The sequence below is a fragment of the Meles meles genome, chromosome 17 (assembly GCF_922984935.1).
Source record: "Meles meles chromosome 17, mMelMel3.1 paternal haplotype, whole genome shotgun sequence".
Lineage (NCBI taxonomy): Eukaryota > Metazoa > Chordata > Mammalia > Carnivora > Mustelidae > Meles > Meles meles.
The window spans coordinates 5,546,166-5,559,131 of record NC_060082.1 but is presented as its reverse complement, the minus strand read 5'-3'; the positions used below and the strand labels follow the sequence as shown (position 1 = coordinate 5,559,131).

General features: G+C 61.9%; 1 protein-coding gene across 1 annotated transcript; it reads left to right on the top strand.

Annotated features, from left to right (window-relative positions):
• Positions 1–2,785: 2,785 nt before the first annotated feature.
• On the top strand, positions 2,786–11,511 carry ADAMTS4 (ADAM metallopeptidase with thrombospondin type 1 motif 4). The gene is made up of 9 exons (XM_045982706.1): positions 2,786–4,273; positions 5,397–5,720; positions 5,949–6,081; positions 6,629–6,799; positions 7,527–7,813; positions 7,914–8,100; positions 8,357–8,532; positions 9,661–9,836; positions 10,299–11,511. Exons 1-9 carry the CDS (start codon positions 3,626–3,628, stop codon positions 10,723–10,725), a joined length of 2,529 nt encoding a protein of 842 aa, XP_045838662.1. The 5' UTR covers positions 2,786–3,625; the 3' UTR covers positions 10,726–11,511.
• Positions 11,512–12,966: the final 1,455 nt, after the last annotated feature.

The window sequence follows — 12,966 nt, the reverse complement described above, 5'->3', positions numbered from 1 at the left end:
TCCCGCCTATAGGCGCCACGGGGCCGCCCTCTTGGAAGCTGGCGAGGCCTCGGCAGCCGCGAGCCGACAGCATCCGGGTTCCGCGCCGAGGCTCCGCTCTGGCTCTCGGAGCGGCGGCCGCGCGCCGTGCTCGCCGCTCGTGGCGGACTCGCCGAGGCGGGAGCCGGAGCAAGTTGCGGGGCCCGGCGCTCACTCGCCCGCACGCTTCCCCGCCCGCTGCCCGAGCCCGGCTCCGGGTGGCGGCGTCGGAGCCCGGCGCTCCCGGGACAGCCAGCCCCTGGCTTTGCCAAAAGATTGGGAGCGGAGAGAGCCAGCTCATTTCCAGATGGCCCAAGCGGGCTCGCGAACGGGGGCCCGAGCGCGGCTGGGCGGGTCTGAGAGCGCGCGCCAAACCAACACGAAAGAGGAGGCCGCCAAGGCCACCGGCATTGGAGCAGGCTCCTGGGTGCAGAGGAGCCACCTCAGCCCAGATGGGGAGAGGAGGTCCCCTCTGGGTGACCCTGATGTCTGCCAGGTTTCCAGAAGCTACAGAAGCGCCCTTAGAGATGTCTCATTCCCTACTTCCGGCCTGGGTCAAGTCCTCTTTTCCTCCTGTCTTTCTGACCCCTGGCCAGTGGCATCGCGTGGGAACGCCGCGCCTCCAGGAGTCTGATCCCAGTTCTGCATGGAAGAGACCACGAGTTTTGCAGCCTTGGAGGCTAGATCCAGCTCGTTCCCTGTGCCTCCCAGCCCAGCTCCAGCTGGGCCACCCGTTGAGTTTGCATAGGCCTCCCACTCTGAGCCTGGAAAGAGGCCGGTCCCCAGATCCGCCCCCCCCCCACCCCCAGACAGGGTCCCTGAGACAGCCCACCAGCGGTGCTGCAGGGTGGGGCAGACAGACCAGGAAAGTGGCAGAGACAGGGAATTCTTAGCTGTGAAGAAAGAGGGGAAAGCCAGACTTCTAGCCTGGGAGTTGACCTAATGGGAACCGTACCAAAGGGTGGGGCCACATCCCTGGCTGTGGGAACTGACTGGGACCCGGGGAGGACTGGGCAGCCCCCACAGCCAGGCAGAGGCTCTGCCTCCCTGTCTCCCTCACTCCCCCCACCCTTTCCCCGAGCCTGCTCTCCCTCTGTAGCTGGAACGCAGTGAACGTGAAGGGTGGCAGTGAAGGGGGGCAGGGCGATGCCGGAGGTGGGGGGACTGCATTTATGTGCCCTAATCCGGCCTCGGAGAAGTCAGGATAGAGTCTGAGCTCCTTGGCCCTGGAGGCAACTTGAGCTGGGATACTGGGGTGAGGGCTCCTGGGGGGCTACCTAGGACACTGCATCTTTTGTGCCTTCTCCCTGTGGCCAACACCCCCACACACTGCTGCTGTGACTCTAAGGCCCTTTGTCTTTCACTGCTTAGTCACCCCCTTTGTCCTCATCTCAGATGGGGGGTTGGAAGGGGGCAGTGAGCGTCCTCTGGTGATAGCTCCTCTTGGCCCTGCCCCTTCTGGGCTCCTGTCCTTTGTCTGACTCCCGCAGCCCCAGCCCCCTCCAGAGTTGGGACCAGAGTCAGGGCACATGGTGGGTCAAGAGGTGGTCTGGCCCTGGTGGGCAGTTCCAGAAGTGGTGGGCACCGGGGGCAGGTAGTCTTGACCTGAGCAGGAAGGGAGGGGCAAAGGAAGCATTCTGGCGGATATGATCTGGGAGACAGGAGGTGACAAGGCAGAGAGTGAGTAGAGGAATGGGGGTAGGGGCAGGTGATGTGCCTCTGGGAAAGGAAAGGGACCGCTGACTGCATTCTCTTTCCTGGGGATATCCTGGGGAAAGGAGTGGCTGTGGCACCGAGCGGGCAGAAACCGCCTCTACTTCTCTACCCTTAACTTCTTTATCCCCAGTCTCCCCCCAGGACCTCTCTGCCGAGTTCTCTCCCGTCCAGAACCCAGCCGAGGGAGTCATTTGGCTTCCTTCTCCTACCACTACCTCTGCCTCCCTAGACACTCTTCCCACCTCAGGCACTGGGTTCCCATTTTTCAGGACTCTGACTTCCCTGAATACACGGGGCAGCCTCCACCTTCTCCGCGTCCCATGGGGAATGAGAAATAAAAAATCACTAGGTATTCCAGGAAAGGCTGTGTTCTCAGGGCAAGGTGGAGCCAAAGGAGGGAGCCAGGTGGGGATTCCCTAGGAGGGACTGACTTTCGGTGCAGCTGGGCTCCTAAGAGAACAAGTCTTTCTGTGCTGGGGGCTGGCTGACTTGAGGCTGGGGGAGGATTTAGGGCAGTTGGGAGTGGGTAGGAACAGGGCCAAGAGCCTGGGGGAAGCTACTGGGAGCTGGGCCAGGGAAATGGGGAGTCAGGAAGTGGGGAGGGGGAGCCCTGGGGGGAATGGAGGCGGATTGGCTGTTCCGGGTTTGGAGGGAGTGGGTAGTGGTAACTCAGGAGCGGGGAGCTCGAAGGAGAGGAGTGCTCAAGGAGGGGAGGTGCTACCCTGGATCCTCCTTCTGTAAAAGGAAAAGTCGTTAACCCTCCTGCCTTCACTCTGCCTGCGCCATGTACCCATTCTAAGCAGACCCTACCTTTGGGCAGTAAACTCCCTGATCACTGTCTCCTCGCCTGTCCCACATCCCTACAGCCTTTTTTCTCTCTCTCAGTGCTTGGTCCCGTCCTCAGCTGAGTCCAGCCAGCTCCTTTCTTTGTTCTGCCCTCTTGGTGCTTCCTTACCTGTTCCCCACGGTCTTTCCCTGGCAGTTCACTCAGTTGCCTCAGCTCTGGAAACCAGCCTCTAGGGGCAGAGGGCAGCTCTAGGAAGCCCTGAGAAAAGGGAGGCCAGGCCAGATTAGAGAATGGAAGTGAGAATTCTCCCGGGGCCATGGCCTTTCTGTGCGTGTTGACCAGGCCCTTTTCCCTTACTTCCTACCCCTCTTGGGGGCTCTGTCCCACCAAAAAGGGAAAGAGACAGCTGAGAGCCGACCGACCGTGGGGTTTGGGGAAAGGCTACGTCATCAGCTGGCCCAGTGCCTGTGATCCATCCGGCTGCTAGAGATTCCCCTCCCCTGGGCAAGTCCCATTTTTTTTTTAAAGGAAAACAAAAACTAGGATTTTTGGGAAGCAATGAAACATCCATCTGAGTCCTACCAAGAGAGCTCCTGGCTGAATGGCTTATAGCTCAGCCAATCGCAGAAGCTCAGGATGCTTAAAAGAGCTGGCGCGGAGAGAGGCTGGGAAGAACCCACAGGGAGACCCACAGAAACATAGACACGGGCGAGCGAGAGAGGAGGAGAGAGACAGAGACAAAGGACAGCAGAAGGAGCCAGAGACAGGGCAGGCACAGAGGCAAAGCCAGACAGTCTGAGGAAGCCCAGAAGGAGAGGCCAGAGAAGCTGCAGAAGACAGGGGCAGGGAGAGACAAAGACCCAGGAGAGGAGGGGGTGTGAGAGGAGAGTTTGGAAGAGCCAGGCCACTCGGCGCCTCTCCTGAGCCTAGGGGCCAAGTTTTCGCCACCTCCTCTGAAGGTCCCCAGGCCCTCTGAAAACTCTGCCTCTGAGCCTGGCACAAGTCCGAGCCCCCAGGCTGCAGAGAGGAGCTTTCCCAAAGCCAGGGCCTGGAGAACCGGGTGCCCAGACGGGCTCAGTCCCTCGCCGCTGCGGTACCAGTGCTATGTCCCGGACAGACGGGCATCCCAGGAGGAGCGTGGCGGGGTGCTGGCTGGGGAGGGTCCACGCCCGCCCACTGCTCCCCGCTGTGCCCGTCTCTCGGCCGCCGCTGGGACGGCTGCTACTGCTGCTGCTGCTGCCGCTGGCCTCGCTCCTGCCCTCGGCCCGGCCGGCCAGCCCCCTCCCCCGGGAGGAGGAGATCGTGTTTCCAGAGAAGCTCAATGGCAGCGTCCTGCCGGGTTCGGGCGCCCCTGCCAGGCTTCTGTACCGCTTGCCAGCCTTCGGGGAGACGCTGCTTCTAGAGCTGGAGCAGGACCCCGGCGTGGGGGTCGAGGGGCTCACGGTGCAGTACCTGGGCCAAGCGCCTGAGCTGCTGGGAGGGGCCGAGCCGGGCACCTACCTCACCGGCACTGTCAACGGAGACCCGGAGTCGGTGGCATCTCTGCACTGGGACGGGGGAGCCCTGTTAGGGGTGCTGCAGTATCGGGGGACCGAACTCCATATCCAGCCCCTGGAGGGAGGCACCCTGAACTCTGCCGGGGGCCCTGGGGCTCACATCCTCCGCCGGAAGAGTCCTGCCAGCAGCCAGGGCCCCATGTGCAACGTCAAGGCTCCTCCCGGGAATCCCAGCCCCAGCCCTCGAAGAGCCAAGGTAGGCAGCCGTGGAGTCCGCGTCCTGCAGCCACTCCCGCCATGTCTGTCCTACTGACCCCCATTCACCCTCTCCCCACCCACTTCCACTGCCGCCGGTCTGCTTCTTGCCTGCCTTCTGCCTGCCTCTCCTCTTTCCGCCAGCCTCCTCCCTCGGGAAGGCTCTGGATGCTCCCTGCCCCAGCCCTTCTCCTGGCCAGGCTGCTGACACCCAGGAGGGTTCCCAGAGGTGGGTCAGAGACTCTCTGCTGGGAAGGGGCACCACTCTGCCCACCCTGGCCCTGCTTGGCCAAGGCGCTCTACTGGAACCGTCTCCTGCCAGAAAGCTTTCCCAACAGCCCCCTGGGCCTTGACTCTTTTCCGTGCCCCAGATTTGATTTTCGCCCCCACTGCCGGCTAAAGGACTGAGGTTTGAAGCCCCAGGGACTGGCCTCTGGCTTCTGGCGCGGTCTTCCAAATAGTTCTGGCAAACTGCAAAGTAGGGCAAAAGTGGACGGGGAGGAAAGACAGCCCATGCGGCCTCTGCTCAGTCCCCTTCCCACGCTGGGCACTGACTGCACGGGCTGCCGGCTGCCCGAAGCCCCATCCTTCCCTCCCTCCCACTGCCGGCCTCCCCCTTCTTCCCTCCCTCCCTCGCTCGCTTTAATCCAGACCAGCCGCTATCCCTCCACACCCGCCACGCCGAGATCTGGCCCGGGCCCTAGCTGCTGACTGAATTGTTCCTCCAACCACACAGGGCAGACACGTTGCAGCCCGGCCCTCGAGAGCTCCAGGCCTGCGGGCCCCCCCCCGCCCCAGCACTCAGGCCTGGGGGACCCCAGAGCCCCTCCCAGAGGCCGTCCCAGCTGCTTTTCACCTCTGGGGCTCACACGCGGCCCTGCCCTGGGACGTGGCATCCCCCTTCCCCTCCCCTCCTTAGAAGCAACAGCTGATTTCTTGGAGTTACCACAAAAGCCCTGGAACTTGGGGTGGGGGTGGGGAGGGCCCAACCGTCAGGAATCCCCTGGGGAATGTGGGGCCCGGCTGGCTCTGCTGAGTCGCAGACCCAGAAAGGAAGGGAGGGGGAGAGGAGCCGGGTCTGGGAGGCTCGTCTCAGGACGCTCCCCCCCTCTCTCCCCGGCTAGCGCTTTGCTTCGCTGAGTAGATTCGTGGAGACGCTGGTGGTGGCGGACGACAAGATGGCAGCGTTCCACGGCGCGGGGCTGAAGCGCTACCTGCTGACAGTCATGGCCGCCGCCGCCAAGGCCTTCAAGCACCCCAGCATCCGCAACCCAGTCAGCTTGGTGGTGACGCGGCTCGTGATTCTGGGGCCGGGCGAGGAAGGGCCTCAGGTGGGACCCAGCGCCGCCCAGACCCTGCGCAGCTTCTGCGCCTGGCAGCGGGGCCTCAACACCCCCGAGGACTCGGACCCCGACCACTTCGACACGGCCATCCTGTTCACCCGGCAGGTGAGGCCCCCGTCGGCTTCAAGAAGCCGCACGTGTCCGCTGTGCGGGGAAACGGCGCCCCTGGGGGTGTTCCACGGGGCACCTGGCCCCGGCCACGCTGCGCGTTTGCTATCCGGGTCCCGACGGCGCTGGCTACTCGGGGCCCAGGTCCCCCACGGAGCTAGATCTTGTCCCAGCGAACCCCGGGGTCCCGGTTCCTCATGCACCTTCTCCGCGACCTCCCCACAGGACCTGTGTGGCGTCTCCACCTGCGACACTCTGGGCATGGCTGACGTGGGCACTGTGTGTGACCCGGCTCGGAGCTGTGCCATCGTGGAGGACGACGGGCTGCAGTCGGCCTTCACTGCTGCTCACGAACTGGGTAACGTGGGGTGGGGCTGCGGGGCGACAGGGCGGCCTGGGACAGCTGTCGGGGCGGGGGAGGGGGACCGTGAGCTCCCGGGAGGGCGGAAGGGGTCACAGAGGGGTTCTTCCTCCTGCCCAGGCCTAGCTCCATGGCCATTAACTTTTTCTGCCGTGGGTGTAGACATTTAGATTTTTTTTTTAATGGAATGAGATAGTGTGCGGAAACTTACCGTGAGCGCTGTTGTGCACGCGGGTGTTTGGGGAGGGCACCCTGTTGAAAGAGATGTCATTCAGGAGGGTCAGTGATGGAGTGGCTGGGTTCAGGGTTAGGAATGCTGGCTACAAAGGAAAAGAGGGTCGGGAGGTGCCCTGCATGTTTGGGGGGAAGGGGAGAGCTGTGGGGGCTCCATACTAGAGCCCCAGAAGGAGATGGGGGGCCGTGTGGGTGGGGTAGGGGATGGATCTGACCATCCACAGCTGCACCCAGGTCATTCTGGGCTTGAAGCCCCCTGAGGGCACAGAGATGGGACCCTGCAACCCTAGCAAAGCCTCTGCTGTCACAGGTCACGTCTTCAACATGCTCCATGACAACTCAAAGCCATGTGTCAGTCTGAACGGGCCTGGGAGCACCTCCCGCCACGTCATGGCTCCTGTGATGGCCCACGTGGACCCCGAGGAGCCCTGGTCCCCCTGCAGTGCCCGCTTCATCACTGACTTCCTGGACAACGGCTACGGTAAGCAGACGGCAGCCCCCCGCCCCGGGCAGTGCCCCGTCCCTGCTCCCTGCACTGCGTTCTCTCTCCTGCCGCATTCTGCACGGGCCGGACTGCCTGCCTCCAGTGGGTTTCCTCTGCAGTGCAGGACGGGGTGAGAAATGCTTCTGTCTTCGTGTGGTTCCCACGTCCTCTAGCATAAATAGCGCAGCCAAGGGAGGCAACTTTTGCTGCTATAGAATGAGATCTGCCCTTTTAAGAGTCAGAACCTTCACAGGAGAACAGGCTGGCTGGGAAGGGAGTGATTGCCCGTCACTGGAGGCGTGCAAGCCTGGCAGGGTGGCCACTTCTGGGCAGGGCTGCGGAGACCAAGCCGGCTCAGGAGGTCTGCGGTCGGTTAGAAGAGGTCGGAAGACTTAGTGCTTCGGGTTCCCAGTCTGATTCTGTTCCTTCGACAAGTGTGGATGTGTGAGTGTGAGCTTCGTGCGGCTGGTCGGTAAAGCCGGCTTGAGACGATCGCCACCTCGAAGCCGCTCTCCGTGGTTAATGAGAAAGGCCGGTCAGGCATTTAGCCAATGTTCCTCATGTAATAAGCACCCAACACATTGTATCTGCTATTCACAGCCTTTTCCAGCCCAAGAATTTGGATTCTAGGACCCATCAGGCCCCAGGGAGTCCCCACTTTCAGCTAGCAGTCTAGAATGTTCCCTCAGCCCATTGCTAACTTCCTACCCCATCTCCTCCCCAGGGCACTGTCTCTTAGACAAGCCAGCGGCTCCCCTGCACCTGCCTGTGACTTTCCCTGGCAAGGACTATGACGCCGATCGCCAATGCCAGCTGACCTTTGGGCCCGACTCACGCCATTGTCCCCAGCTGCCACCACCCTGTGCTGCTCTCTGGTGTTCCGGCCATCTCAACGGCCATGCCATGTGCCAGACCAAGCATTCACCCTGGGCTGACGGCACCCCCTGCGGGCCAGCGCAGGCCTGCATGGGGGGCCGCTGTCTCCACATGGACCAGCTGCAGGACTTCAATGTGAGACCCCTGGCCAGGGATGCAGCAGAGGGTCTGAGGGAGTGGGGTGGGAGTGGGAGAGAGGGTATTGATCCCGCCCCTCCATTCTGTGCTTCTGCAGATCCCCCAGGCTGGTGGCTGGGGCCCCTGGGGGTCATGGGGCGACTGCTCTCGGACCTGCGGGGGTGGCGTCCAGTTCTCGTCCCGGGACTGCACGCGGCCGGTCCCCCGGAATGGCGGCAAGTACTGCGAGGGTCGCCGCACCCGCTTCCGTTCCTGCAACACCCAGGACTGCCCAACTGGCTCAGGTGAGGAGCGGGAGGGGCAGAAGCCATTAGGAGGGGATGCTCGTAGAGCAGGAGCCATGGTCCCTGGAGCGGGGCGGGGTGGGGCGGGGCAGTCCCTGCTTTTGAGGAGTGACTTCATCCTTCGGGAACCTTCTCTGGTGGTCTGCAGGGGAGAGAGGAGCCAGGCTGTCTAGAGCTCTGAGGGGCTTAGATGGAGGGGCTCACGGGGGATGTCGTGAGCAAGGAGGACCCTGACCGCTGGTTTCCCCCCCTACAGCACTGACCTTCCGTGACGAGCAGTGTGCCGCTTTCAACCACCGCACTGACCTCTTCAAGAGCTTCCCGGGGCCCATGGACTGGGTCCCTCGCTACACGGGGGTGGCCCCCCGGGACCAGTGCAAGCTCACCTGCCAGGCACGGGCCCTGGGCTACTACTACGTGCTGGAACCACGGGTGAGGACCAGGCACCCCTGGGCCCCGGCTGTGCTCACTGTCCCGAAACCCCCTGCTCTCTGATGGCAAAGACCCTCCCGCAGCCGTTCCAGGCCCGCCCAGGGTCCACTCACACTTTCCCATCCGCGGGTATTTGGAAACCAGGCCCCAGAGTCTGGATCGGTTCCCAGTCAGGCAGCTCCAGCCCGTCCCCTTTCCCTTGGGTTCTTTTTCTCTCTCTTCCGTCTCCTAGGTCCCATCTCTCTATTGCGTGAGAACAGACGTGACCTTCTGGGAAAGCCTTTGACCCCCTTTCTGTGGGCTCCTCTATCACTTACACGGGTGGCCTCGTCCGGCTCATGGGAGGCCAGACGCTCACTGGACAGGCGTCTTGGAGACTGTGGCTTCCCCGAACCCCTTCTCTGGGAGAGGGCGTCTTGTGAAAGCCCAAAGGAAGAACACGCCCTCGCAGAGTTTTCGGCCCTCCCCCGGGGAGCATTCTTGCACGTCGGCCGCCCTCTAGCGTCCGTCTGGGTCACTACCATCAAGGTTCCGGGCTGGTGCTGAGGCTCAGACCTGCCCATTTCCCTCGTAGCCCCTCCACTCGCCCGCAGGCTCATCTTTGGGAGAGTCTCTTCATCTTTCTAAACCACAGTGTTCTGTGTCTAGAAACCTCCAACAGTGTGTGAGATCTATATTCTAGTTTATAAAGCACTTAGCACAGTGCCCGATTGTGAGGGAGTGTTCTGGAAATGGTGGCTTTTATAATTAGTATCGATAGGATTATTCCCCCATCACAGGGCTGGGACTCACCGGACACCCCATCTTCGTCCCCTCCCACCCAGCCTTTCTTTTTTTTTTTCAATATTTTATTTATTTGACAGAGAGAAATCACAACTAGGCAGAGAGGCAGGCAGAGAGAGGAGGAAGCAGGCTCCCTGCAGAGCAGAAAGCCCCATGTGGGGCTCAATCCCAGGACCTTGGGATCGTGACCTGAGCCGAAGGCAGAGGCTTTAACCCACTGAGCCACCCAGGCGCCCCCACCCAGCCTTTCTGACATCCCCTCCTGGGTGGGATGTGGGTCTGGTCTGGCTCACCAAGCCCTCCTGACTAAGGAAGAACCCTTTGCATCGTTCCTTCTCTTGGCAGGTGGTAGATGGGACTCCCTGCTCCCCGGACAGCTCGTCGGTCTGTGTCCAGGGCCGCTGCATCCATGCTGGCTGTGACCGCGTCATTGGCTCCAAAAAGAAGTTTGACAAGTGCATGGTGTGCGGTGGGGATGGTTCCAGCTGCAGTAAACAGTCTGGCTCCTTCAGAAAATTCAGGTTCATTCACTATTGATTTCGTCCTCCCTGGCCCTTGGGGTACAGAGGTGAACTTGACACTGTCTGTCCTCTCAGAGAGCTCACAGTTAGTGAGGGAGACGGATGAGTAAGGAGTTCGAGCACAGTGTCCCATGGGTTCAACAGGCAGCTTGGGCTGCAGCGACGGCCCTAGTGGACCTCAGGGAGGGATTCCTGGGGAGGGGGGTGACTTGCTCCGGGCGGGAGAGTAGGAACTGGACCAGCTGGGAAGAGGTGGGCTCAGAAGGGCACCTCAGTCAGGGCTCTAGACAGGAGAGGGAGGAGGGCGCATTGGCACAGAGCTCAGATCCAGGCTGGACACCTCACGTAGGTTTGGGGAGACACCCCTCTGCACACAGACTCACACCACAATCGTACAAACGGCTCGGAAAGGCTGAGGAGATTTGGGAAGATGCTGAGCCCCCGTCTTCTCTTTCCGCTCAGGTACGGATACAACAACGTGGTCACTATCCCCGCGGGGTCCACGCATATCCTGGTCCGGCAGCAGGGGTCCCCTGGGGTCCGCAGTCTCTATTTGGCCCTGAAGCTTCCAGATGGCTCCTACGCCCTCAACGGAGAGTACACGCTGATGCCCTCGCCCACGGACGTGGTCCTGCCCGGGGGGGTCAGCCTCCGCTACAGCGGGGCCACGGCAGCCTCGGAGACGCTGGCCGGCCACGGGCCGCTGGCCCAGCCGCTCACGCTGCAGGTCCTGGTGGCCGGAAACCCCCAGAACGCTCGGCTGCGCTACAGCTTCTTCGTGCCCCGGCCAGCGCCATCCACACCGCGTCCCCCTCCGCAGGACTGGCTGCACCGCAAGGCTCAGATTCTGGAGATCCTCCGGCGGCGCCCCTGGGCGGGCAGGAAATAACCTCATCCTCCCCGCTGCCCTTGCCGGGCACCGGGGCCTCGGACTGAGTTGGCAGAAAGACGGGGCCTCCATGGCTGCCTCCCGCGGACAAGCGGACACGCAGACACGCAGACACCGCGGGGAGGGGCGGAGAGCATGAGGCCCGCGCTTCTCCCCGCCCCCAACGCGCAGGCTGGCCCTGCCCTGGTTTCCTGCCCTGGACGGCAGGGACGGGTGGTGGATGGAAGGGGCTGGAACACCGTCCCCATCTACACTGCCCCCTCTGCCCTGCTGGTCACGGGAGGGAGGGGGAAGCCAGTGGGGAAGGGGGGCGGGGAGCCGTTGTATTTATTTAGTATTTATTCACTTTTATTTAGCACCAGGGAAGGGGATGAGGGCTAGGGTCCTGGGAAAAATGACTTCCACCCCCTCATAACCCGCACCCTGGCTAGGAAATCCAGGGTGGTGGTGATAGGCATAACTGATCTGTGTGTGTGTGTGCGTGTGTGTGTCTGTGTGTGTGGGTTCACGTGCGAAGTACATCCTGCCCTTGCTTTCCTCTCCCTGAATTCTGTTTTCTGGGAAAGGAAGAGTCAAGGGTATGATAGACCTTCAGGGAGTAAGGGATTGTCATATTTTTAAATATATATTGACTTCTGTTATTTATGTGCTCCTTTCGGACTCAGACAGAGGTGGGTCGCATCCTGGCTCCCCGTCTCTGAACATTAGTTTCCTCGTTTGCCAATAACAATACCTCCCGTGGAAATGTGTTGTGAGGCCTGAATAATGTCAATAAAGATGTCAATAAAGAACTGCATGACGCCTGGCCCTGGGTCAGTGCCCATTGCGGGGCAGCCGCCCTTGGTTAGTGCGGGGCCCACGTTGCTGCCTGTGGGGTTTCCGCGCCCTAAAGGTGAAAAGCTCTTGCCAGTGGTACTTGCCCTCACCCCCAGGTGGAGTTCCTCTGGTTGGCAGACCGGGGTCCTGGGTTCTCAGGGAGGATCGGAGAAAGGACAGTCGTGTCCCTGATCACCGGAGACTTCCCGTCAACAGAATGTCATAGACCCTTGGCTCTAAGCACAGCTGACCAGAACGAGGAGGCACAAAGAAAACAGGACTGGCTCTGTCCAAGCCACCAGGCGCTTAGTAATGAGAGCTCTTGGGGGGGGGGGCCTGGGGCCGTCGTGGTCCTTGGAGGGGGGGCGCTGGACAGGGGAACCCGTGGGTCTGAGTCTGAGCTGGGGCTCCGTGTCTGACTGGCCCTGGTGTTGGGTGAGTCGCTGATGCTAAGCTGTAGGGGACTCGTATGTGTAAGGGGGCTACTGCCACCTGTCCCCACCGGCTTGTTCTGGGAACGAATGATACCATGTTTTCAAAATAGTAAAGGCTCAACCATGTGAGAGGTTACGCTTATGACTACTGAGCGATTGGGACGGGCGCCCAGCGTCCACCGGTGTCGATGCAGCTGGCTTCCCTGCAGCTGGGAGACTAGAGCGGGATTTAATACAGAACAGCAGGACCCAGGTGGGCGGGGGGTCGTTCAGCGGGTCACGAAGAACGGCTCCAGGGCGCGTCTCTGGTGGCGGGGAGCTGGCGTTCACGGGAGGTGGCACACTTGACCAGACCATGGGACACATGACAGAGCTCAGCTTTTCCTTCTGAGCAGGGGGACGTCAGTTGGCCATCCTGCGTGGGTCGTGGAGGCCACGTGGTTGGGAAAGGGCGGCTGGTGGATCCCGAGAGAACAGCAGTCAGTCGGGGCGGGGGGTGCACCGCAGGGACTGGAGAAGGGCCTGGCTGGGAGGTGAGGGAGGAACCATGGGTGAAGACGACCCTGGGGTGGGTGCAAGCGGGGAGCCTGGGGGAGCCAGAGGCACCGCACGTGCGGGCCGTCGCTCCTCCAGACATTCCTGGGGTGTGGAGCTGGGGCAGGGGCTCGAGGCAGGCCGTGGAAGTTGCGGTTGTGTGCACTGTGCTCACTGGGGCTGGGCTTTGCTCCCCGAGGGCTGTGCCAGGCGGTGCCTCACACTTATCGCCGCCGGCTGGGCGCCTCCTCCCTCGGCTGCAGCCGCAGGAACAGGGCCGGTCTCTTCTCTCCCTGGTGCTTGGTGCCTGTCTTTCCGTCCTGTCCTCCTACCTGCCAGCCTGGAGGAGGTGTAACCGGGAGTCGGAGCCAAGGTCAGAGTGATCTTCCGCTGTTTCGTCTAGTTAGCAAAGCTGGGCCACAAAGAGCGTGTTTACAGGTCGTAGGACTATGAGCTC